General features: G+C 42.6%; 1 protein-coding gene across 3 annotated transcripts in view; it reads left to right on the top strand.

Annotated features, from left to right (window-relative positions):
- The window catches only part of lss (lanosterol synthase (2,3-oxidosqualene-lanosterol cyclase)), a 100,941-nt gene that overhangs the window by 43,970 nt on the left and 29,360 nt on the right, over window positions 1-27,611 (top strand). For all 3 annotated transcript variants that reach the window (XM_043693429.1, XM_043693430.1, XM_043693428.1), the window contains exons 13-16: window positions 5,570-5,641; window positions 17,392-17,442; window positions 22,335-22,484; window positions 24,734-24,830. In XM_043693429.1, the coding sequence (XP_043549364.1) occupies window positions 5,570-5,641; window positions 17,392-17,442; window positions 22,335-22,484; window positions 24,734-24,830 (370 nt within the window). The remainder of the gene's footprint in view (window positions 1-5,569; window positions 5,642-17,391; window positions 17,443-22,334; window positions 22,485-24,733; window positions 24,831-27,611) is intronic.

Raw genomic sequence — 27,611 nt, 5'->3', positions numbered from 1 at the left:
GTCACATCTGCATGGGAAGTCCCGAACAGGTTGTTGGTTATCATCACTCTGAGGGACTTGACGCTTTTCATCCTCAACCTCCGTTCTCTTGATATGGATAGGGGAATGTTCTCCTCCTCTCTTTCTTAAGTCAATGATCAATTCTTTAGTTTGGCTGACTTTGAGAGAGAGGTTGTTCTCATTGCACCACAACACCAATCCTGTAAATTGATCTGTCATTGTGTTTTGTCGCGCGCACACACACACACACACACCCTTACGGGGCCGACAGTCGCCCTCGCTTGGTGACTCTACCTCTTGGCAGTACCAGTCATATTTCCATAACACATATACGTCAATCATATATTGGTTGTTTCTTATTGACCAATTGCATATTGATTTTCAAATTTTGGTATGTGGCACTTAGCATTACATCATTTACCTCAAGCTTCTGTAACACAGGTTGAATGTGGTTTACGGATCCTCTTGTCTCGTTCAAAAGGGAGAAGTCGCGATAAGCTACCTTAGCTTGCATACGTGCTAGGCAACATGTTTCTTTGCTTAAGTGGAACCAGGTTTGTATAACCCTACCTTGTCTATGTGTTTAGCTGCACATTTTAGTGTCCCTGTTCTCGAATAACTTATAGCCCCATTTTTGAATCCTTCCACACTACTCCCTTTTTGTCCTGAAAGGACAACCTTAGAACTCAACCTGAGTCAGTCTTTGGAATTCTACATCCTTATCTTCTGGGTATAATCACCTGTTGGACCGTGACCCTGGGTTGTAGCTTTTTTACACAGCCATGCGAAGGGCTGTGATAGCCCGATCAGAAACAGTACCTTGATACACCACTGAACAATTGAGCTTACCCAATTTCCCCTGTTGGCCAAGGCCTTAACGATTGACCAGCTTTTCAAATGTGCTCTGCCTGGGCCTGAATATGAATGGGTAAGGTCAGAGATATTCTCAGAATTGTCTGTTATACAGGTATAACAGTATGGCCCCTCTGGAGAACCAGCATACATCTTGGTGTGGTTACATAAGGGACATGTACCAGGCCCAATCTGTCAGAGCCCTTGTCCACTGGTGTCACTGTAATTCCATGAACATTGTTTTTAATGGCTTTATGACGGTCAAATGCAGTATAGTGTACACCTGCGGGATCACTTTACCTGAGTAGCAGTATCCCTGCCATGGTTTAGGGAGTGGCGATACTCTGAAATAAGAGACAGGTTGCCCTGGCAGCCAAGGGAATGCCCTGTCCCCACATACCCTATAAGTCCCATTTGCTGCCAAACTGGGGGTTCAGCTGTAGTATATTGGTTATAGGTCCTATCACCGAACAACGGTCCCATTCCAATGGTGTTGCAATAGCAATATTCGGAAGGTCATCTGGAACTGTGAGGATCTCTGCATCATGTTGTGATGGGGCTTATACCAACCCCAGAAGCAATCATAGATGTGGTCCCCCTTCGGGGTGTGCTCCCACAACCCCTCTCTCTCCATGCGACCTTATCAAAAACAGATTGTATCTCACTCATGTTCAACGGATGGGTACACATCAAATATTCCGCAGCTGTTTTTTCTTATGGGCTTCTGCATAGGAATAGCGCAACCTTGCAACTAGGTGTTCCAAGGGGTTCTTAAAATTTCATAAAACTGATCTGGCCCAGACACTTGGGCTGGATCAACCTGGCACTTAAGGTCATGTAAAGAACAGATAGCAATCTCCCAAGCATTTTTAACAGTAATGCAATTGTTAAGCATTCAGGGTAACAGTCTTTGGGTGTTCTTTGCTTTATCTGGCCACTCTCGGGTTGGCATTGGTGCTGGCTTAGTGTGGTGATGCGTGGATCCACATGGGCTTTCCTTCTATCTTCACCGCTGTGTGTGTCACCAATAGTACTTGGTATGCCCCTTCCCACCTGGATTCCAAACAGATCTTTTGGCGGAACAATTTCACAAACACGTTGGTATATGTGGCAGCTTTCCTTAATGGCTTCTTTTTGAGCTTCCACTACCTGTGAATGGAAGGCATTAAGAGATTTTAGTTAAGGTCAAACAATAATTCAATAGGATTTCATCCATGCTTTGGATGTTCATTTGCTTGGTAGTACATCGAGTATTTATTGGCAGTCTAATTGGTCACCCATTATTATTTCATGAGGGGACAGAGTCATTACTCTTTTAGGACTTGATCTTATTAACATAAGTATGGTAGGTTGTGTTTCTGACCATTCCAGCTGGTTTCCCCACATAGCTTTGTTTCTTTGTTTTTTTTTAATTCTGTTGTGCCTTTCTACTGCTTCAGTTGAGTGAGGTGATATGGGCAAGACAGGTGATGTTTTCTCTGTCGCTCTTTAAGCAGTTCCTTAACTAATTGTCCTGTAAAAGTCAGTCCTTTGCCATTTGATATTTGTTCTGGCAGTCCGAAACAGAGTGCAAAGTCTCACAGCAAGATCTTGGCCAACGTTCTGGCATCATTCTTTCCAGTAGGGTAAGCTTCCACCCACCTGGAGAATGCATCTAAAGTAACTAATGCATAACTAAAACCCACGTATTTAAGCATTCGAATAATGTCCATTTGCAGATGCGCAAAGGGGCCCCATGGTTAGGGCTGTGAAGCAGGCTTAACACTTAGAGTTTTTCCTGTACTAAATGTTTCACATTCCATACATTTGGCATTTATTGTTTTCAGCTGTAGTCACAAAGCCTGGTGCATGTCAAGATTGTTGTACAATACCATTTGCACTCCCTTTACCTGCATGTGTAAAGTGGTGACACATGCGGGCAAATCAGGGTAAGAAGGCAGAGGGTGCTACCACGCAGCCATGGTGGGACACCCATAAGCCATTCAGTTGTTGGACAGATACTGCAATCTTCCAGGCAGATTGTTTTGCAGTGCTGAATTCTGATTGAAAAGTGATCATTCTGCCCCTTCCCTTGAGAACATTATCACGGGCAGAAGGGGCAATGTATGGGTGTACCACAGTCCCAAACTGTTTTGTGATTGCTGCATTGGCCACAAGATCAGTGCGAGAGTTTCCCAAAAATACAACGTTAGAGGGATTAATGTGAGCAGTCCTTTATCTGGGATTGTCAACTCCATGCTTGCTGTTGTGACTGATGCAAAAGGGGAATGGGATTGGAGATTCCCCCATTTCCTTCAAAACCCAAATATCGTTCAACGTAATGCCACCACATCCTCATCAGTTTTCTAAGATTTTAGAACATTTCACCAGAATTTTGTTCAAACAGGCTTACATTTCCAAAATTCCAATTTTCACAAAGTACATTTGCAAATGAGAAAATCGTATCATCCAGAATTAAAGATGTTAATTTACATGTTAAAACAATATTTGGTAGTTCACTGTGGCCAGGAAATGAAATCCCAAATGTGATAAATTCCAATTCCAAGAGGTAAATTTTTACCAAGCTTTATGAGCCAATTTTTAAAATCAACACTTTGTTGCAGATTTTGCTTTACTGATAGTCCCTTAGAAGGACATTACATTAACCATGCATGTTCTGCACTGGTACAGGCACAGATCGTGTTGGATCCTGGATTCCCAAAATGCAAACTAAATACAAAACATTCCCGGATCTCGAGTTCCAGGGAATGAAAAAACAAATATTACACCAGATAACATTTAACCACCACCAAACAAATGTACACTCAATACAGGCCACAAAGAGTTAACAGTAAATGCAGCACCAAAACCTGGTGTCTTGGTTTCCTTTTCGTTTTTGTTTTTCTCAAAGTTTCTGCCAATTGTTTTGTGCAATCGCATTTAAATATGCCATCAGGTGGGAATTACTTCTCAATTCTTTGTATCCATTTCACCCGTTTGTCAACAACTTTGTTTTGTTTCAGACTCAGGCCCACAGTGGGCATACATGTATGCCAAACATGTTCTTTTCTGAGGGTGACATCGTTCCCCATTCCCTTAACAGTTGTCTCGCACGCACACTATCACAATTATGTAATCATTCAAATGGAACATGAGATTTGAGATTACAATCCCCACAGAGTGGAAACAGGCTCTTCGGCCCAGCAAGTCCACACTGACCCTCCAAAGAGTAACCCACCCATTCCCCCACTCTGTATTTACCCCTGACTAATGCACCAAACCAACACATTCCCAAACAGCATGGGCAACTAGCATGACCAATTCACCTAACCTGCACATTTTTGGATTGTGGAAGGAAACCCGCGCAGACACAGGGAGAATGTACAAACTCCACACAGACAGTCACCCAAGTCCAGAATCGAACCTGGGTCCCTGGCACTGTGAGGCTGCAGTGCTAACCACTGAGCCACCGTGCTGCCTCAAAGAGTCAATTTGGCATAATCAATCTGCACCAACTCTCTGGCGAGCATCCCCTCCAGACCCAGCACCCCATTCTATCCCCATAATCCTGCATTTCCCATGGCTAATCCAACAAGGGTGCACACCCCCGGAGACTATTGGGCAATTTAGCATGACCAATCCACCTGACCTGCACATCTTTGGACTGTGGGAGGAAACCAGAGCACCTGGAGGAAACCCACGCCGCCACAGGGAGAATGTGCAAACTCACACAGACAGTCGCCCAAGGGTAGAATTGAACCTGGGTCCCTGGCACTGTGAGGCAGCAGTGCTATCCCCTGAGCCACTGCGCTGTCCTTAACAAGTTCACATCAACCCTCCAAAAAGTAACCCACTCCGAAATGTGTTGTGATCTCAGCTAATCGTAATATGAAACAATCCAATCCCAGGCTGAGACCTGTTTTGGTAGATCGTATTTTGTTTTCTTTCAATGAAGTGGCCTCTTGCTGAAACACTAGCACATAATGCTGCAGATTTTGATTTAATAAAAAGGACATGAAGCAAAATCACTTTTTAGATTAGATTACTTACAGTGTGGAAACAGGCCCTTCGGCCCAACAAGTCCACACTGCCCTGCCGAAGCGCAACCCCCCATACTCCTACATTTACCCCTTCCCTAACACTACGGTGTAATTTAGCATGGCCAATTCACCTGACCTGCACATCTTTGGACTGTGGGAGGAAACCGGAGCACCCGGAGGAAACCCACACAGACACGGGGAGAACGTGCAAATTCCACACAGTCAGTCGCCTGAGGCGACAATTGAACCCTGGTCTCTGGCGCTGTGAGGCAGCAGTGCTCGCCACCGTGCCGCCCACAGATCTGAGAAGGTTGTGAGTCTTTAGAATTCACTTCGGCAAACGTTGGTGGAAGCAGAGCCTTTGAATTTTCTTAAGGTAGAGAGGAAATGATTTTTGATGAGCAATGTTAACGAGGTATGTGGAAATGTAAAATAATTCGATCAGCTAAGATCTTATTGAATGGCAGAGTCGGCACAAGGTCAAATGCTTCCTTCTACCCCCTGTTCACATGTAAGTATTTAACTCCAACGTTGCAGGTATTCTACAAAGAAAAACCAAATTTTTTTGCCTGGTCTATTTATCCTGACCCCGCCCCATGGGCGGGGCATTGATGGTACTGTCTCTTGGCACTAGACATGGGAATTTTCTTTGATTCTTTAGGTGGTCTGCTAACTTGTGACACTTTTCATTGATACAGGCAGGAGCTCAGGACATTCCGGAATTCATGGCCTGTCTCCAACACGCCCATGAGTATTTCCGAATCTCTCAGGTAAGGTCAGATATTGGGAGGCTAAAATTCCGCGGAACAAAGTGATACTGCCATAGCGAACGAGTGAAAGTCAGGGTAGCATTAGGTTAGAAGAAGCAGGTTATGTCATTGCCAAAAAGATTAGCTCCAAGAATTGAAAGCATTTTTTGAAAACATCTAAAGGTGACTAAGGAATTGATAAAGTGGGAAAAATCGACGGAGAACCACGTAGTAGGAAATAGATTTTTGAGGACTTTTTAAGCTTTGTATAAATGAAGAGAGTAGTGATTGTTATTGTGAGTCCTTTACATCTGAGACAAAAGGAATTAGAATGGTGAATCAGGAAATGACAGAGCTGTTATAACAGATGCAGTGTGGCTCGAAGAGCAGAATGGCCTACTCCTGCACCTATTGTCTATTGTTGTCAAATTAGACAAGACAACAAATATACCAGGAATTGTGGGATTTTGAGCCATAAAAAGGCTAGTTTACCTCATGCTAATAATGGTGACAAATTACTTGGAAAATTGCAAGAGAATGAAAAGGAATGGTGTTTGAAAACGCCAGAACTTTTTTGTCAGGGCTTCACTGGAAAGTGGGTAATGGAGAACCAGTGGATGTATTGTTTTGGGATTTTCAGGTGGTAAATAGTTTTACATTCAGGCTGATGGGATTGAGGCATGTATGAGCATTGCATGAGGGTTGGTTAACAGACAAGCAACAGGATCGGAACAAACTGGTCATTTCTGGATTTGCAAACTGTAACCAGTCAAGGCTATGAGGCTTTACTTGTACTTTAATAGTATGCAAACTAAATCCACGACTTTGAGGAGCCTTTGAGTGTAATATACCAAAGTTTGCCGACAGTACAAACTTACTTGGGAAAGAAACTTGTGAGCCGAATGTAATATGATGTAGATGAATTAGTGATGGGGCAAACTGGTGGCAAATATTGTATAATTGTGGGTGTTTGGAAATGTCTCCTTTACATGAAGAATAGGTAGGCAAAATATTATTTAGAATGCAGGAGACAAGTGAATAATAGTATTCAGAGAGATATGGGAATCCTGTTACACAAACTGCAAGAAGTTATTGTTCAGGTACAACATAGGTTTGGAGAGCAAACTGCATGTTACTCTGATCACAAGAATGTTATGCTCTAATAGCATTTTCAAGGAGGAGGTAGATAGAGCTCTTGTGGCTAAAGGAATCAAAGGACATCGGGGAGATCAAGATGAGGATATTGAGCCTGATGTTCAGCCATGAATCCTAATGATGGCTCAAGGAGTCAAATGGAAAAGGCCCTTCAGCCCCTTGAGTCTGCACTAACATAAATACTGCTAAAAGTGTGCTAATCCCAAGTTCTGCACTTGTCCCATATCCTTAAATGTTGGGATATTTGAAGTGCCCATTGAAATATTTTTTCAAGGCTCGTAAGGTTTCTGGCCTCCACTCCCTTCCCAGAGAGTGCGTTCCACACTCCCATCACCCGCTGAGTGAAAATGTTTTCCCAAATCCCCTCTGAATCTCCTGCCCCTTATCCTAAAACTATGCTGTCTCGTGATTGGCCCCTCAACCAAAGGGAACAGCTGCCTTCTATTCAGCCTGTTCATACCCCTCATTGTCTTATACACCTCAATCAGTCTTCCCAGTCATCTCTGCTGTAGAGAAAACAGTCTGAGCCTATCTCTTTATAGCTCAATTTCTCCATCCCAGGCTGCATCCTGGTGAATCTCCTCTATCCTCTCCAGTGCTATCACCTTCCTGTAGTGAGATGACCAGTTAAATGCATAAACATTTTTCACAATAATTGTCTGGGTTGGAGCATACAGTCCGCTCTTCCCAGGAAAACACTCCAACTCTGTTTTTTGCACTCTTGAGGTGAGGAGAGTGGAGTCCAGGGGTGACAATACTCCAACGCTGAATGCGCACACATGCGGTGTTTGAAGAAGTGGGTGGGAATGATGCTGTGTTTTCAGACATTTCTTCCGCTGTTTGTGCTGGTCGTTCACCTGGACCTGATTGAGATTTTCAAAACCGAACCTTTACGGATGCATCTTCTCCAGTTTGGGCGTTCCTAGGCAAGAGACTCCCATGAGTCAGGAAGACTTGAGAGCAAACTTGATTCAAGGATACACTCAAAGTATTTTCATTGCCCTCCTGCTAACTGCTTGCCATGACAGATCATGGAGCAGTGAGCATGATTTGGAAGTTAGGCATGCGGCAATGTCATCTGTCGAACACAGCTGATTGACTGACTGAGAACAGTGCCTTGATGTTGGGGTCTGTGAGAGGATACTGGTGTTTGGAGCAGCTCTCCTGCAGGATTTTGCAGAGTCATTGTCAGTGATATTTCTCTCGGAGTTTGAGGTGTTTGACACACATTGTTATGTCTCATCCAAGATGGCTGCTAACACTGCTGACCTGTATATCTTGAGATTAGTGCCAGCTTTGAGGTCATTATCATCAACTGCTCTATTCCTCAGACGGTCAAAGGCTGTGCTGCCCACTGAAAGAGATATTGAATTATATTGTCAATATCTGCCCTCACTTACAGGAGATTCCCAAGGAATGAGAATTGATCCACATTATCCAGCGCATTTCCCTGGGCCTTGATAGTTGGAGGCAGGGTTAGGCAGGGGGAGCAGCCTGGTAGAGGACCTTTGCTGGATATTTAACCTCAGGACCATTCTCTCTTGCACTGCCATGACTACATTGATAATGGTTTGGAGCTCAAGTATCATCTGCATCCTGCAGTTCAGTGGCATAGATTGGAATGGTCTTGGTTCTAGACTGGAAATGATGTAGCTGGAACAGTTTCCTGCTCATCCTTTAGAGAAGCTCTACTTTAGCAGGAAGCATCATGGAATGGGGTAGAATGTTGCAGTGAGGAAAATGGAGGGGAGTATTTGTGCCCTGGTTGACCCCAGCCTGCATGTGTTTGGGTCTGGTGGAAACTGCTGGTGACAGTCAGAGTTCACACCTGGCGATAGATTTCTCTGAGCAGTGAAATTTGAGATAGATGCTCCACAGAGTCAAAGGCCCTTGTGAAGTTAAAGAAGGCTATGAGTCAAGGGTGATGCTGCTCTCTGCATTTTCCTTGGACATATCTTACTGTGAGGTCATGTCCACTGTATTTCTTGTTGGATGGACTCCACACTTTGACTCTGATAGGAGCTGGGCAGAGACTAGTGAGAATGTTTGCAATGACCTTTCCTGTGGCAGACAGCATTGAGACACTCTGTAGTTACTGCAATCAATCTTCTTGTTTTTCTCAAAGAAGATCATACTTGCAGTATCTCGGAGACCCTCTGGCAGGCTCTCGTCCTTCCAAATAAGGGAGATAAGATCATATTCTCATGCCGTGGATGTTTCTGCACTCTGTTTTAGTGTGAATTCATTCTGTATTGGTCACCTTGTTTGACTCTTAGCTGTTGGATGTTCTTTTCAACCTCAAAGAATAGTACAGCTTAGGAACAGGCCCTTTCGGCCAAGCAAGATTGCATTGATACATGATGCCTTTCTAAACTAAAATCCTTTTGCCCCTACACATCTTGTAATCCCCGCCTATTCATATATCTGTCAAGATACCTCTTAAACATTGTTATTGTATCTGTCTCCACCACCTCATCTTTCAGCGCGTTCCAAGTACTTTACTACCTTCTCAGTTTAAAAAAAAACCTGATTCTCTGAATTCCTTTAAACTTACCCCCTTTGACCTTAAACCTGTATCTCCTAGTAACTGACATTTCTATCTTGGGGAAAAGTCTCCAATTATCCTTGCCTCTCATAATTTTGTAAACTTCTGTCAGGTTGCCCTCATCCTTTAACATTCAAGTCAAAACAAACCAAGTTTGTCTAATTAATCCTCATAGTTAAACCCTTCAAACCAGGCAACATTCTTTTCTCTACCCTCTCCAAAGCCTCCATACCCTTCTGTTAGTATGGGAACCAGAACTATACACCGTGTCGGGTAGCATGGTGGCTTAGTGGTTAGCACTGCTGCCTCACAGCCCAGAGACCTGGGTTTGATTCCAACCTTCAGCGACTGTATGGAGTTTGACCATTCTCCCCATGTCTTTATGAGTTCCCTGCGCGTACTCCAGTTTCCTCCCATAGTCCAAAGATCCTGAGGAGATAGTGGATAGGGTACAATTTCAACATTTAAAAGACATTTGGATAGACTTATGAGTGAGAAAGGTTTGGAGGGATATGGGCCAGAAGTAGGCAGGTGGGATGAGTCTCGTTTGGAATTATGTTATGGTATGCAGTGGTTGGATTGAAGAGTCTGTTTTCATGCTGATTGACTCTTATGACCCCATGTGCTGGTTAGGTGGATTGGACATGTTACATTACCTGGAGTGTCCAGGAATGTGTAGGTCAGATAGATTCGTCATGATAGGTGCAGGATTATAGAAATAGGAAAGGGGTTTGGGTGGGAAGCTCTTTCAAGGGTTGGACTCGATGGGCCAAATGGCCTGCTTCCACATTGTAGGGATTCTAATAATTATAATTCCAAATGTGGTCTCGGTAAAGTTTTATACAGCTCTACTGTCTTGTGTGGGCTGTATTTTACTGAGATGATGGGTGGGATACATGCTGTGGAATGTGGTTGAGGGTACTCACATCCACAACTGAGTCTATGTTGAGGAGATCCTTGAAATGCCCCATCGATCAAGTGCTGACTACCCTTCTGTCCTTGACATGCAACATTCCATTTTCAGCTCTCAGTGAGTTAGGTCTTTGAGAGCTTGGTCTATAAGTAACCTTTACTGCGTTGAAGAAATCATACATATCATGGCTGTTGGTGAGTCATTGCATTTCCGGCAATTCTTTCCATCAATAATCTGTTCTTTAAGCCATAGGAGTGATGTTGGATTTGGCCTTTATTTTCCCTCAACCTGCTTCTTTTGACTTATGTTTTGGTCTGCTTCCAATTCAAGAACATCTTGCAGTTTAGTAGTTCCTGGATCTCTTGGCCAAACACCAGGCTTGATGTTTCTTTATTTGATTTGATTTATTATTGTCAAATGTACCAAGATACAGTGAAATGAGATGTTTTGCATGATCTGCTGACAGACCATACCCCACACACTGCATCAGATTGCAGAACATGGTTCTGGCGGCACAGTGGTTAGCACTGCTGCCTCACAGCGCCAGAGATCTGGGTTCAATTCCCGCCTTAGAATCCCTACAATGGGGAAGCAGGCCATTCGGCCCATCAAGTCCAACCCTTGAAAGAGCTTCCCACCCAAACCCCTTTCCTATTTCTATAATCCTGCACCTACCATGACGAATCTATCTAACCTACGCATCCCTGGACACTCTAGGTAATGTAACATGTCCAATCCACCTAACCAGCACATGGGGTCATAAGAGTCATACAGCATGAAAACAGACTGTGTGGAGTTTGCACATTCTCCCCGTGTCTGCGTGGGTTCCCTCCGGGTGCTCCGGTTTCCTCCCACAGTCCAAAAATGTGCAGGTTAGGTGAATTGGCCATGCTAAATTGCCCGTAGTTTTAGGGGAATGGGTCTGGGTGGGATGTTCTTCGGAGGGTCGGTGTGGACTTATTGGGCCGAAAGCCTGTTTCCACACTGTAAGTCATCTAATCTAAAAAAAATACAATGTTACAGCCGTAGAGAAGGTGCAGAGAGAGATCAATATTAACATTTGAAAGATTCGTTCGAAAGTCTGATAACAGGAAGGAAGTTGTTCTTGAATATGTTTGCTGAAAAATGTGTTGCTGGAAAAGCGCAGCAGGTCAGGCAGCATCCAAGGAGCAGGAGAATCAACGTTTCAGGATTCCTGAAGAAGGGCTTTTGCCCAAAACGTCGATTCTCCTGCTTCTTAGATGCTGCCTGACCTGCTGCGCTTTTCCAGCAAAACATTTTTCAGCTCTGATCTCCAGCATCTGCAGTCCTCACTTTCTTCTACTTGAATATATTTGTATGTGTTTTCAAATGTTTATATTTTCTAGCTGACAGAAGGGGTTGGAAGACAGTATAAGCAAGGTGGGAAGGGTCTTTAGTGACATTGTTTGCTTTCCCAAGGCAGCAGGAAGTATAGATGGAGCCAATGGATGGAAGACTGGTTTGTGTAATGGACTGAGCTGTGTACACTGTACACAATTCTCTACTTTCTTGCAGGAAAGCAGTTGCCATACCATATCTTGCACCCAGATAAGATGCTTTCCATTGTGCATCTACAAAAATTGATAAGAATCTTTATGGACATGCTGAGTTTCCTTAGCCTCCTGAGGTAGGAGAGGAATTGTTGTGCATTCCTGACCATTGCATCCAAGGGGGTGGACCAGGACGGATTGGTCGTCAACACTCCCAGGAATTTAACGCAATAGACCATCTCCACCTCAGCACTATTAATGCAGACAAGGCCGTGCCCTCCACTCTGCTTCCATAAGTCAATGATGAGCTCTTGTGTTTTCCAGACATTGACGGAGAGGTTGTTGCCGCTTAGCACTCAATCTCTTTCCTGTACTCTGTCTCACTGTTTGAGATCTGACCTACGACGGTGGTATCATCAGCAAACTTGTAAATGGAGTTAGGCACAATTTGGCCACACAGTTGTGGGTGTATAAGGAGTACAGTAGGGGGATGAGTATACAGCCTTGCAGGGCACCAGTGTTGAGGATCTTTGTGGAAGAGGTGTAGTCATCTATTCTTAATAATTGCAGTCTATGGGTCAGGAAATCGAGGATCCAGTTACAAAGGGGAGGGGGAACTGAGACCGAGGTCTCGAAATTTGGCGATGAATTTGTTTGGAATCATGGAGCTGCAGTCAATAAGTAGGACATCAGAATCCTTATTATCCAGATTATCCAGGGATGAGTGTAGGTCCAGGGAGATGGTGGCTATCGTGGATCTGTTACGCTGGAAGGCGAATTGCAAAGGATCAAGGCAATCTGGTAGTTCATTTGAGCCATTTGAGACTGACCTCTCAAAGCACTTCATAATTATGGAGGTCAGAGCCACCAGGCAGTATTCAATGAGACACACTGCATGACTTTTCTTTGGCAGTGGGATGATGGTGGTCTCCCTGATGCAGGTGGGCACTTCAGATCGAAGTAAGTCAACAAATACTCCCGCCAACTGGTCCTCACAGTGTCTGAGTGCACAGCCAGGGAGTTCATCCGGGCCGGTTGCTTTCTGTGGGTTCACTCAACAAGGCTAGTCTAACGTCTGCAGCAGTGACCTACTTATTGGTGTAGGTGCATCTGAGGCTGTTGGGACAGATGATATTGTTTCCCTGACTGTCTGTTCAAAGCGAGCGTAGAATGGATTTAGCTCATTGGATAGAAATGTATTATTGCCTGCGATTCCGTTCCACTTCGCCTTGTAGCTGGTTATGTAGTGTAAGCTTTGCCACAAACAACGGGTGTCCGTGTGGCTAGTCTGGGTCTCAAGCTTAGTTTGGTCTTTCCTTTTGGCATCTCTGGCCTTATGAAGGTCACAGCTGGATTTTCTCTATAGGTTATCGTCGACTGACATGAATGCCTCTGACCTGGACTTCACTAGAACATAGGACATTACAGCGCAGTACAGGCCCTTTGGCCCTCAATCTTGCACCGACCTATGGAACCAATCTGAAGCCTATCTATCCCTCACTATGTTATTTTCACCCATATGTTTATCCAATGACCATTTAACTGCACTTAAAATTGGCAAGTTTACTATTGTTGCAGGCAGTGTGTTCCATGCTCCCATTACTGTCTGAGTAAATAAACTAACTCTGACATCTGTCCTACATCTATGAACCCTCAATTTAAAGCTATGTCCTCTCGTGCTAGCCATCACCATCCAAGGAAAAAGGCTCTCACTGTTCATCCTACCTAACCCTCTGATTATCTTATGTCTCAATTAAATCACCTCTCAACCTTCTCTCTAATGAAAACTGTCTGAAGTCCCTCAGCCTTTCCTCTGAACCCTTTCCAAAGCTGCAACGCCCTTCATATAATGCGGTGATCAGAACTGTACTAACCCATTCTTCTACACCTTCCTCTAGGTCATTTAAAAAATGACAAACAGCAATGGCGCCAAATCCGATCCTTGTGGTTTACCACTAGTAACTGAACTCCAGGATGAACATTTCCCATCAACTACTACCTTCTTCTTTCAGCTAGCCAATTTCTCATCCAAACTGCTAAATCATGCTCAATCCCATACCTCCGTATTTTGTGCAATAGCCTGCCGTGGGGAACCTTATCAAATGCCTTACTGAAATCCATATACACCACATCAACCGCTTTACCCTCATCCACTTGTTTGGTCACCTTCTCAAAGAACTTAATGTGGTTTGTAAGGAACGACCTATCCTTCACAAAATTGTGTTGACTACCCCTAAGCAACTTATTACTCTCTAGATGATTATAAATCCTATCTCTTTTCCAACACTTTACCCTCAACCGAAGTAAGGCTCATTGGTCTATAATTACCAGGGTCGTCTCTACTCTCCTTCTTGAACAAGGGGACATGTGCTATCCTCTAGTCTTTGGGCACTATTCCTGTAGACAGTGACGACATAAAGGCTCTGCTATCTCTTTCCTGGCTTCCCAGGGAATCCGAGGAAAATTCCATCCAGCCCAGGGGACTTATCTATTTTCACACTTTCCAGAATTGTTAACACCTCCTCCTTGTGGACCTCAATCCCGTCTATTCTAGTAGCCTGTATCTCAGTATTCTCTTCGACAGCATTGTCTATTTCCAGTGCGAATACTGATGAAAAATATTCATTTAGTACTTCTCCTATCTCCTCCAACTCTATGCACAACTTCCCACTACTGTCCTTGATTAGCCTTAATCTTACTCGAGTCATTCTTTTATTTCTGATTTACCTGTAGAAAGCTTTATGGTTTTCCTTGATCCTATCTGCCAATGACTTCTCATGCCCCTTTCTGGCTCTTCTTAGCTCTCTCTTTGGATCTTTCCTGGCTAACTTGTAACTCTCAAGTGCCTTAACTGAGACTTTGGCTCTCATCCTAACATAAGCCGCCTTCTTCCTCTTGACAAGAGATTCAACTTCTTTAGTAAACCACGGCTCCCTCACTCGACCACTTTCTCCCTGCCTCACAGGTACATACTTATCAAGGACACACAATAGCTGTTCTTTGAATAAGCTCCACATTTCTATTGTGCCCATCCCCTGCAATTTCCTTCTCCATTCTATGCATCCTGAATCTTGCCTAATCACATCATAATTGCCTTTCTGCAGCAATAACTCTTGCCCTGCGTTATATACCTATCCCTTTCCATCGCTAAAATAAACATAACTGAATGGTGGTCAGTATCACCGAAGTGCTCACCTATCTCCAAATCTAACACCTGGCCTGGTTCATTGCCCAGTACCAAATCCAATGTGGCCCTCGCCCCTTGTTGGCCTGTCTACATCCTGTGTTAGGAAGCCCTCCTGTACACGTTGGACAAAAGCTGACCCATCTAAAAGTACTTGAACTATAGTATTTCCTGTCAGTATTTGGAAAGTTAATGTCCCCCATAACAACTACTCTGTCACTCTCACTCCTGTCCAGAATCATCTTTGCTATCCTTTCCTCTATATCTCTGGAACAATTCAGAACAATTAGATTAGAATCTAATCTAATCTAAAAAAAAAGCTGACCCATCTAAAAGTACTTGAACTATAGTATTTCCTGTCAGTATTTGGAAAGTTAATGTCCCCCATAACAACTACTCTGTCACTCTCACTCCTGTCCAGAATCATCTTTGCTATCCTTTCCTCTATATCTCTGGAACAATTCAGAGGCCTATAGAAAACTCCCAACAGGGTGACCTCCTTTCCTGTTTCTAACCTCAGCCCATACTACCTCAGTAGGCGAGTCCTCAAATGTCCTTTCTGCCACTGTATTACTGTCCTTGACTAACAATGCCACACCTCCCCCTCTTTTACTATCTTCTCTGTTCTTACTGAAACATCTAAATCCCGGAACCTGCAGTTGGTACCTGTCCTCCCTCTGAGTCAGAAGGATTTGAATTCAAGTCTCACTCCAGGACCCAAATACGCCAATTTAGGCCGAGGTTCCAGTGCAGGATAAAGGGAGTGCTGCATTGTCGGAGGTGCCATTTTGCAGATGAGACACTTAACCAAAGTCCCATCTGCCCTCCAAATATATTAAACAAATCCTGTGACAGTAGTTCAAAACAGAGCAGGTGAAGTGTCATGGGTGTCCAGGTTATCCCTCAGTTAACATCATAAAATCCAGTTGGTTGATGCCACCTTGTTCTTTGTAAGAGGTTTCTGTTCTCAAACAGGCTGCTACATTTCCTACATAACAACATTGACTCCTCTTCCAGCATTATGAATTAGCTGTCAAGCATATGGAATGTCTGGTAGTCCTGGAAGGTGCTGCATACATCATAAATTTTTCTTTTTCAGTTTATATGAACTTTCTAGGACTTGGTATGGACCATGTTCATTAGAAGTTACTGAAATAGAATACTGGTTGGGATGCGTTCCGCCCATTTAAGTAATAGGGGCTCAGTATACACTAATTTCTGATTGAGTTTTGTATCAAATCTGCACTAGTGGCAGGGGTCTGACTACTTGGGGTACCATTGACAGCAGTCTGAAATCGATGTTGGATCAATTTACACTGGTCGACAACGTCGTACACCTGTTTTAGGACCCTTTGGCAAAATGTGTGGATAAAAGAAGTGGAGGACTTTCAACATCAGATCAGACCAGTTTTTTTACAGCTTAACAGCAATCCACAAAGATCTCTAGAAGTGAATAGCGGTTTATATGTTTATGGCACACCCTGAGTAACTGGCTAAAGGAACATTTGGGGAAGTTTATTTTTCATTGACACACTACAGACCGGGACCTCGCAGGAATGCTCTTCCCAGCTTCACAGCGTGACTATGCTTGGTCCTCTGCAAATTGTGTATGCATCTGGATTTGTGATGGTTCTTGGGAATCCTCAGGCTCCATCCCCTCATTTGCCCACTCATGAAAGCAGACATACACTGTTTACTCAGAACTCAGTCCCTGGGTTCCCTATCAGCACTGATAGGATGTCAAGACATTGGGCCACATGCTGGAAACTGGGCTTAAGAATAGTTAAGTAGTTTTTGACTGACATAGATGCGATGGACATAAGGGCGTTTTTTCTGTGCTGTAGATGTCTATGACTAAAACTTGCTCCCTCTCAGCATCCTGTTCCTCATTCTCCAGGATATTGGGATTCCATACTCCCTCATCCTGTCTCCATTCAGGCACCTCTGATTGGTAATCCTTCATCTCCCCGCCCTTGCTCACCACGTTAAAAGAAATATACATTTATTTAGCTTCAAGTTCTATATTTTTATGCTCCTTAAGTTCTCTCAGAAATTAAAGATTTATTTCCATTGTGAGGCTGCTCTTATTGGACAATCAGCCAGTGACAAGATCCCATTCACTAACTGTATTACTTTGCACAAGAAAATACCAAAAGGCAGCAAGCACCAGACAATCAGAACATTGTTGGAGAGATCATAGATTGGCACTACGTGCAACCTTTGCTGAGTGGCAGAGCTCAGGATCAGAGTTTACAATACCCCAAGATTTATATTTAGCAAGGGAAGCGTGTCCACAGTCTCAGCTACCAGGAATCAATTAATTGGGGTTTATGATTGAAACTGCGTGCTGGACAATGTCTCTTTAATGAAACCAGAGAGAAAGGGGAGAGAAACTAAGCTAATCAGAAAGTGAATAAACAGCAACATTCACCATCTTTTAAATTTTCTGTTTTTTATTTATAGGTTCAAGACAATCCTCCAGATTATGATAAGTATTACCGTCAAATGAGTAAGGTAATTTGTTTTTGCATGTTGATTCACAAGCTCAAACTTTCACTGCTATGTTCCTTTCGTGTTCCTTCTGACCCAAGACATTTTGTCCCACAATCCCTGTGGTTAATGATTCCGATTGATTTCCTGTGGTCTGAAACTGCGTAGTGTCTCTCCTTCAAGATCAGAGCTCTGGAAGTGAACAGCTTTTTATATTTTCGTGGCACATCATGTGTAAAAGGTTGTCTCAATGATGGAGATTGGTGATGGAGGGGTGATTCCTGAAGGCTTAAAGTGAGCAAACAGCCACTGAATTTGAAGTCTGTGCCCGAAGTGTGGCCAGAGCTTTCTTTGAGACAATGCTGAAAGGCAATGCTGTCTTTGAACTCTAGGAAATTATAGCTCATCGAAGACGTAACAACATTGCGAAAAGGAATACAGTCAAAGCTGTTTGTCTTGAACTCATCAGGCCTAAATGGCAAGAAACCTGTCTTGCAAAAGGAGCATCAGTTTATACAGCATACAAAGAGTGCTGATTGCTAAGGAAATCATTGGCATGGCACTGCATCAGGAACTGTTAGCCATCAATCTTGTTTCTCAGACCATAAGACATAGGAGCAGAAAAAGGCGATTCAGCTCATTGAGTCTGCTCTGCAGCTCAATGAGATCATAGCTGATCTGATAATTAACTCCACTTACCTGTTTTTTTTTCTCTATAACCCTTGATTCATTTACTGATTAAAAATCTCTCTCCCAGCCCTGGCTATAGTTAATTGCCCAGCTTTGACATCTCTTTCTGCTAAAGAATTCCACAGATTCACTATCCTCTGAGAGATTAAGCTCTCTGAATCTTCACTAAGTTGACTGATCAGCAGTTACTTTACCTACTCTCTCAACATATTCTTTTATTTTCCTAGTTTAAACGGTGAAAAACTTTAATGTTAATTATTACCTTATTTCTTTATTTTTCCACTATTCTGTGAAGTAATGCTTAACGTTTTAACTCTCATTTCTCTTCCTACTGTGTACCTCGGTACCTTGGTGCCTGAGATGGCTGCCGTGTGTAGTGACATTATACACTTTTCACTGTACTTCTGTAATTCTGTACTTGAATACATGTGACAACAAAATTTAAAATATAATCTAAAGAAATTCCTTCTCATTTCTATCTTAAATGGCTGTCCCCTTATTCTGAGATGATGCCCTCTGGTCCTAATCTCTCCCAAAGGAGAAAACAACCAAGACATACGAGACTGTGGGCCAAGTGCTGGAAAATAGAGTTAGAATAGTTTGGAGGATGTATTTGGGCAGCATAGATATGATGGGCCAAAGGACCTTTTCCTGTGCTGTTGAACTCTATAACTAATTTCTCTGTATCTATCATGTTCCCTAAAAAGTTTGAATTAATGTTTTGAGTCTTGTAACTCTTCATCTGACTTGAGTCACTGGACTTGAAACATTAACTCTACTTTCTCCCTATAGATGCTGAGTTTCTCCAAGAATTTCTGTTTTCGTTTCAGATCTCCAGTATCTGCAGCTCTGTATTATCCCCCAAGAATCTTGTATGTTTCAATAAGGTCTCTTCTCATTCATCTAAACTCAAATGAACACAAGCCAATACTCAACCTCTCCTCATTAGAAAATCCTTGCAAACACAACATCAACTTAGGAAACCTTCTCGGGTTGCCTCCAATGTCTTTCCTAAGATAAGGGGCCAAAAACTGTTGACAGTATTCCAGTTGTCACCTGATTAGTGCTTTCTATAGTTGTCGCAAAATCTCCCTGTTTTTATGTCCTGTTCCTTTTGAAATAAATGTCAATATTCCATTTGTCTTTCCCGAGCACCCACCGAATTTGGACCAGTCAAGGAGATTGGTCAAAGTATTGCAATGAATTTTTGCAGAGATTTGCGTCTCTTTCATTGGGAAATGAAATGTCAATGTTTGTACAAATTCTATTTGCCTAATTAAGACGCACAAATGCAGCTCTTAAGCCCAATTAATAATATTAATCTGGTCTAATTCCTGGTATAATCAAGATTATTTAGCAAATGTTGTACATTCTCTCTGCCAAGCCTTCTCAGAAACTTTGTTTCAATAATATCACTTCTCATTCTTTGAATCACGATGGAGGTTGGGCCCAACTTGAGTTAACCTGCACTCTCATTAGAGCAGTCAGCAAATGAAACTTCTTGAGCTACTTCCAATGCATATTTGTGCCTCCTTATGTAAGGAGTCCAAGATGTTATACAGGAGTCTGACCAAGGCATGTACAGCTACAGCAGGACTTTCTTCTCAACTATTACCAATACTGAATATTTTCAAAACTGTTTCTCATCCCACCTCTGTACAATCACCTCTGCTGTACCCAAAGATAGTATTGTTGGATATTCTTCTGTCGAACGTTTTCACACTTATCCTTGATTTGATTTATTGTAGTTACATGTACTTGAGTACAGTGAAAAGCTTTGTTTTGCGAGTGGTACAGGCAGATCATAGGATGCTCAGACAGAGCGAGGCATACAACCATTGCCAGCTTTTCCTTCATGGTTATTCATTAATTACTTTAGGGGTGTTAATATCCATTTATCTCTTGACACTTTTTGTCCTTATTTTCCACATGCCCATCTTTTATATACTAAATTGATGTAATATATTTATGTTTTATGTAACTTGTACACGTATTGTACCTTTTGATTGGGAAAGGAATCATGGATGCATCCAGTCTCTTTTCCATGCACATCCTGATGAGAGCAACATAAAAGCAGCAACCTTGTGTCTCATTTTAGCAATGTTTAAGTATTGTGCTATGAAGCAATGATTTACATACTTGGTTTAGATCTAATTACCACTACAAATACATGGTAACAAGGTGGCCAGGTTGGAAAATAAATATTTAAATTTTTCGAAAAGAAACCAAATGGAAAAGAAAGAATAACCCTGATAATAAAGAATGTCATAACGTCATGAATGAGAAAGGAATTAGGCTCAAATCAGGAAGTAGATTCAGTTTGGGCGGAGGTCAAGAATGATCTGAAAACCATGGTAGTGGAGAATTTAGGCTCTCTAATAGGAATTAAACAATTGGATGGCGCATTAAACAAAAAAATTATTGGGGCTACTAACAAGCACACTGTAATAGTTTTGGGGACTTCTAATATAGTTTGGACAAATTGAATCAGCAATGCGGTCAGGAAGATAAGTTCAAAGGATATTTTTGTGATAGCTGTTTGGAACAATCAGTTGTAGATCAAGTAGGGAGAAAGTAGTTTTCAATCTAGAATTGTGCAGTGGAGAAAGGATGGACTAGTGATGTCATAGTAGAAGATCGAGTGATCCTAGTTCCATTGACTTACATATTAAGTTTGAAAGTGGCTTACTGAAAACACAAGCAACAATCTTAAACTTGGCCAATTACAGCAGTATGAGGGGAGAACCGGCTACGGTTAATCTGGTCAATAGTCTAAAAGGTAAAGTGGTAAATGATTAGTGGAAACATTAAAAGAAGCTGTTCAAAATCTTCCAACAAGAATTTTGAGAACCAAAAACTCAGTCAGATCCATCCATGTAGTTAAGGATAGCATTAAATTAAAAGACTGATAATTTGTTAAGAATAATAATAAGTTTGAGGATTGGAAGTGTTTTAGAAACCAGCTAAGGGCCAGTTCAAAGGAGAGAAAAGAGTGAAAAGCAGAAGGAGAGTAAACTGGCAAGAACAATCACAGATTATAAAAGCTTCAACAAGTACTGTATGTAAAAAGGAAGAGAGCAGCCAAATGTAAGAACAATTCTTCCAAAATTCCCGAGATTTCAGAATGATCCAGTAAGATTGTGCCTGAACAAATGTAAAACCATTAGTCAAAAGACAGAGACAAAAGATTGTGCTAGCTATTCTGACATCAGTCATGTGGAATCTGTGACAAAGTGCTTGGAAAAGCACTGATTCGAACCAGTGAGCATGGTTTTATGGAAGAGAAATCCTATTTGCCAAATTTATCAGAGATTTTTAAGAATGTGACTAGGAAGATAGATAAAGGAAAGCCATTATAATATCCTTAGATTTCCAAAATGCATTTGGTTAGGGTTCCATGAGCTGGGGTGTTATATTAGCCCAGACTGGGGATTGGTACAATCAGGACGCTGGGAGAAATTTTCAAATTGGCAGGCTGTGAACTATGGAAGATCACAAAGCTGATGAAAAGGCAGACAGTAATATATCTTAAGTTTGTTGACATGCAATAGGGGGGGAATGTAAGGAGGACACCAGACCACAAAAAGCTCAAGACAGGTAAAGTGAGTGGGCAACAAGCAGAAGGTATGAGGAATATTTATTTTGGTCATTTGAATAGAAATACAGAATATGTTTCGAAAGTTAAGAAACTTGTAAATGTTGATTCTCAGAAAGACCTGAGTGTATATGTGCAAGGAACACAAGTTACAATGAAGACACAGCAAATATATGGCTGACTGAGTCATTCCTTAATGGTAAACTGACCCATTGCCTGAAATGGCAGGGTCTTTGCCAAAATTGCTAAGGAATTATATGATCAAGATGGGTCAACATGGATTTGAGGAGGGTGGGATTTAAGGATCCAGCCCAAAGTCATCTGTGTGAATAGAAAAGTTACTGTAAATATTGTCTACATAGACTTTGAGAAGGCATTTCACAAAAGATTGTTAGCAAGAAGTCAGGATGAACAGTATTGGAGGTAAATGTGGAACATGGGTTGGTAGTTGGTTGAGCAGTATGAGATAGCAAGTTCCAAGAAGTGGAGGGTCTGTGGTAGGCTACAGTGCTCCTGTTCCTTTCTTTACTCCATATGTTCCTTCTGTAACAGTTCAGCCATCACAATGCTTCCCTCCCATCAAGAGAGAGGAAGTGCTTATTGTAACTTTACTGGTACTGTTGTGTTGCAGGGTGGTTTCTCATTCAGCACTCGGGACTGCGGCTGGATTGTAGCAGATTGCACAGCAGAAGGCTTGAAATCCATAATGCTGCTGCAGGAGAAGTGTCCCTTCATCAAGGATCACATTTCTGAGGAGCGACTGTTTGATGCCGTCAACGTGGTAAGCTGAGGATAAACAGTGTGAATGTCTATGCTTACAGTGAACAACGGAATGATTGAACTACATTGAACTACAAAAGTGGCACAGTGGCTCAGTGATTAGAACTGCTGCCTCACAGTACTAGGCACCAAGTTCAATTCCAGCTTCGGGCAACTGTGTGGAGTTTGTACATCCTCCCCGTGTCTGCATGGGTTTCCTCTGGGTGCTCCGGTTTCCTCCCACAATCCAAAGATGTGCAGGTGTTAGATGAATTGGCCGTGCTAAATTGCCCATAGTGTTAGGTGCATTAGTTAGGGGTAAATGTAGGAGAATGGGTCTGCGTGGGATACTCTTCGGAGGGTTGGTGTGGACTTGTTGGACCAAATGGCCTGTTTCCACACTGTAGAGATTCTAGTCATTCAAACACATGATCCAACTCTCCCACTCCACCACCATCCTCCACCTTCCCAGCCTTACCCAGCCTACTTATAAGCTTAAGCGAATAAGAGCATTTACTGGTATGGAACAGTGGGCGTTGCTGGCAAATTGAACTGGGAATGGTGTGCAGGAGCATTATGTGTAGCTATTCTCATTCCATTTTATAGCAGTTGGCCCATATGTATGCCTTAGCGTTGCAAGTGTACATCTAATTACTTAAGAGTCATAGAATAATACGGCATACAAACAGGCCCTTCAACTTAAACTAGTTCATGCTGACCATGGTGCCCATTCAGCTTGTTCCAATTATCTACATTTGGTCCATATCCCACTAAACTCTTCCCATCCATGTACCTATCCAATTGTGGTTTATATGTCGCCTCAACCACTTCCTCTGGCAGCCCTTTCCATATACACACCACGCTCCATGTGAAGAATGTGCCCCTCAGGTCCTCCTTAAATCTTTACCCTTTCACCTTAAACCTATACCCTCTTGTTTTCCATTCACCATCCCTGGGGAAAAAAGACTATATACATTCATCCTATCTATGCCCGTCATGATTTTATACACATCAATAAAGTCATCCCTCATTCTCCTATGTTCCAAGGAATACAGTCTTACTCTGGCCAACCTCTCCCTATAAACTATATCTTTCCTATAATAGGGTGATCAAAACTGTACACAATGCTCTAAGTGTGGCCTCACCAACGACTTATACATAATGTCCTGACTCCTATACTCACATGTCTGAACTGATGAAGACCAGCATGCTAAATGCCTTCTTCACCACCCTGCTTACCTGTGACATCACTTACAAAGTACTATGCACTTGTATTCTGGTTCTCTCTATTCTACAGCACTCCTCAGGACCTTACTGTTTACTGTACAAGTCCTATGTTGGTTTGATTTTCCAAAGTGCAACCCCTCACACTTATCTGTATTCAATTGCATTTGCCAGTCCTCAGCCCACTTGCCCATCTGATCAAAATCCTTTTGTAATTTTTGATATCTTTCCGCACTATCAACAATACCTCCTAATTTTGTATCATTCACAAAGTTACTAATGATGCCTTGTGCATTCACATCCAGATCATTTATGTAAATAACAAATTACAAGGGTCCTAGCACCGGCCCCTGTGACACACCATTAGTCACAGGCCTCCAGTCCGAGAAACAGCTTTCAACCATCACCCTCTGCTTCCTAGCATTGAGCTAATTTTGTATCCAAGTAGCTAGCTCTCCCTGGATTCCACACGACCTAACCTTCATGATTAGCCTGCCATGGGGGACCTTGTCAAAAGCCTTACTAGAATCCACTGTCTTACCTCATCTATCCTCTTGGTTATCTGACGACTTATCCAATACCATCTCCTGAGTGATTTAAAATCCTTCTGGTGACTGAGTTTTCTCCTCTGTCAGCAAATGCCTCATAGGTATAGGCAGACGTATTTGTTTAACACCTCAACCACACCTCTGTCTCCATGTGCAAATCCCATTCCAGTTCCCTAATTTACCCAGCTCCTCCTTTTATACTTCCCCTACTCTATCGTTCAACTGTCCTCATTTCTGCCAACCTCATCATGACAAAGTCTCCCCCCTCCTCTCAGCCGCCATGTGGCCCAATGTCATTAAAGCCCTCCCCTTCGCGTGATAACTCAGTGAGGCTTTGGAATGAGATCAGAAGATGCTGGAGAAACTCAGCCCATCAGACAGCATCTATGGAGTGAAAAAAACAGATTAACATTTCATCTCAGTGGTGTTTCTGCTGAGTTTCTCCAGTATTTTGAGGTTTGATCTTTTGACTAATCTAATCCGGCTTTTCTTATTGCAGCTGCTGAGTATGAGAAACCCTGACGGTGGGTTTGCCACATACGAGACAAAGCGCGGGGGACGACTGCTCGAACTTCTGAATCCCTCAGAGGTTTTTGGTACGTTTCTCAAATTTGTAATTTTTAAAAGAAAAGTTTTTGTTTCTAAACATAAGGAAACCTTAATAAGTTCTCCTGCATCTTGGTTGTCCATACAATAAGTTTTAATACTGATCTTGATAGCCCTGAAGGTATGAATTGGAACAGAGAATTTCATATAAAAGCTTCAGTTTGAATAATTACAGTCCCACTTGAGTCTATACAGCGCAACATCGAGGGCCGAAGGGCCTGTACTGTGCTGTAATGTTCTATGTTCTATACCTTTCTTCTTCAAAGCTCAATGAATGTTTGAGGTCTCAGACCCCTCTGTGGATTAAATTGTTGGAAGATTCCAACTTAAAGACTGGGTGTTGTTCTGTGCCATCTATCTATAACAAGAAGGGTTTGCACTGAATTTAGACTCTGAAGAAAGGTATTTTGTTTGATCCAATTCTAAACTATTGAGTCCTGCATTCAGTGAGTGTTGCTATCAGATATCTCGTCAAAGTACACGGTGGATTAGGTCAGTAACTTGTTTGCTAGAATTTTCTTGGTTATGTCAGTCAGGGCATGGTTGGAGATAGTCAATCAGTATTTTGCAGAGAATGGTTCGGAAAGGGTTCAATATATAAGCTGCTATCATGGTCCTCCTCTGTGTAATTATTGGGAAGGTCTCCCATCCTTTCCTCTTGTCTCCCGACATGTACAGGTTTCTGATCTTACTCCCTTGGGCTCCACAGTACGTGCTTCTTCAGTTTTTGTGTTATTTATTCATGGGATACAAGTGTCACTAACTGGGCCAGCATTTACTACCTATCCTGAATTGCCCTTGAGAAGGTGGTATTGAGCTGCCTTCTTGAACTGCTGCAGTCCTTGGGTGTAGGGACATGCAAAATGCTGTTAGGAATTTCCAGGATTTTGACCAAGCGACACTGAAGAAATAGTATTATATTTCCAAGATAGGATAGAAGATGACTTGGAGGGGCTCATCTAGGTGGTGGTATTCTCATGTATCTGCTTAACGTGTTCCTCCAGATGGTGTTGGTGTTGGAAGGTGTTGACGAAGGAGCCTTGGTGAATTTCTTTTTTTTAAATTGATTTGTCGTTATCTGGCCTGTTCCTAGTTTCCCTTGAGAAGATGGTGTTGAGTTGCCTTCTCAAACAGCTGCAGTCCTTAGGATATAAGCAGATGCACAATGCTGTTAGGAAGTTCCAGGATTTTGACGCGGTGACACTGAAGACACCGGCTGTGGGTTGATCCACAATGCCCTTATGCAGGGAATTCCAGGATCTTGTCCCAGTGATAGTGAAGGAATGGCAATATGTCAGGATAATGAGTGACTTGGAGAGGAAATTGAAGGTGGCCGTGTTCCCATGTATTTGCTGCCATTGTCCTTCTAAACGGAAGTGGTTGTGGGTTTAGAAGGTGCTGTCTGAGGATCTTCGGTGAATTTCTGCGTGCATTTTGTAGGTAGCACATACTCCAATACTGTGTGTCAGTAGTGAAGGCAGCAAATGTTGAATATAGTGGATCAGGTGCCGGTTTAGCAGGTTTCATTGTTCTGGATGATGTCAGGTTTGTTGATTGTTGTTGGAGTTGCACGCATCCAGGCAAATGGGGAGTGTTTCATCGCAATTCTTATTTGTGCCTTGTTAATGGTGGACAGGTTTTGGGGAGACAGGAAATGAGTGACTTGCTGCAGGATTCTTGGCCTCTGACTTGCACTTATACCCACAGTATTTATATGGCAAGTCCAGTTGAGTTTCTAGTCAATGATAGGCCACCATTGAATGTTAAAGTGGTTAACTTGTCTATTATTGGAGCTGGCCATTGCCTGGCAATTGTGTGGTGCAAGTGTAACTTGCAACTTTTCATACCAAGCCTGGATATTGTTTAGGTCTTGCTGCATTTACACATATCTAAGAAGGTAGGAATGACGCTGAACATTGTGCAGTCATCAGCAAATATCCCCACCACTGATGGAGGAAATGAAGCAGCTGGAGGTAGTTGTGCCTGGGATACATTGTTGAGGAGCTCCAGCAGAGAAGACCTCGAGCTGAGATGACTGCTCTCAAACAGCCACAACCATCTTCCTTTGTGCCAGGTGTGGCACCAACCAGTGGGAGAATTTTCTCCCAATTTCCATTGACTCCAATTTTGCTACAGTTCCTTGATGCCACACTGGGTCAAATGCAGCCTCAATGTCAAGAGCTGTCAGTCTCGCCTCACCTCTGGAATTCTGCTCTTTTGTCCATGTTTGAACCAAGACTGCCATGAGGTCAGTTGCTGAGCGGCCCTAGCAGAGCCCAAAGTGGGCATCTGAAAGCAGATTATTTCATAGCATTTACTGCATACAGCACTGTTGATGACAACTTCAATCACTTTACTGACGATTGAGAGGAGACTGATGGGTACAAATTGGCTTTTTGTGTATAGTATACACTGGGCAATTTTTCACATTGTCAGGTCGATGCCAGTGTTGTAGCTGTACTGAAACAACTTGGTTAGGGGCATGGAATGTTCTGGAGCACGTGTCTTCAGTACTATTGTAGAATATTGTAAGGGTCTACAATAATCCTACAGCCAGTAGTCATATGCAATGTTGGGGACCTCAGAAGGAGGCTGCAATAGATGATCCCCTTGACACTTCTTGCTGGCTCCTTCCGGAAGTCAGAAATTGAACTTGTGACTCAAATCTATGATTTCTGTAAAGTTCAATATTCTTTTATTTTTTAAGCACAGCGTCATGGGACCCAGGGTCCCCTCAGCCTATTTGAAGTACTTTGCTTGTGGAGGTTTGT

Source organism: Chiloscyllium plagiosum, chromosome 7 (genome assembly GCF_004010195.1).
Source record: "Chiloscyllium plagiosum isolate BGI_BamShark_2017 chromosome 7, ASM401019v2, whole genome shotgun sequence".
NCBI classification, from domain to species: Eukaryota; Metazoa; Chordata; class Chondrichthyes; order Orectolobiformes; family Hemiscylliidae; genus Chiloscyllium; species Chiloscyllium plagiosum.
The sequence above is the reverse complement of the archived record's forward strand: the minus strand, read 5'-3'. Positions and strand labels throughout refer to the sequence as shown.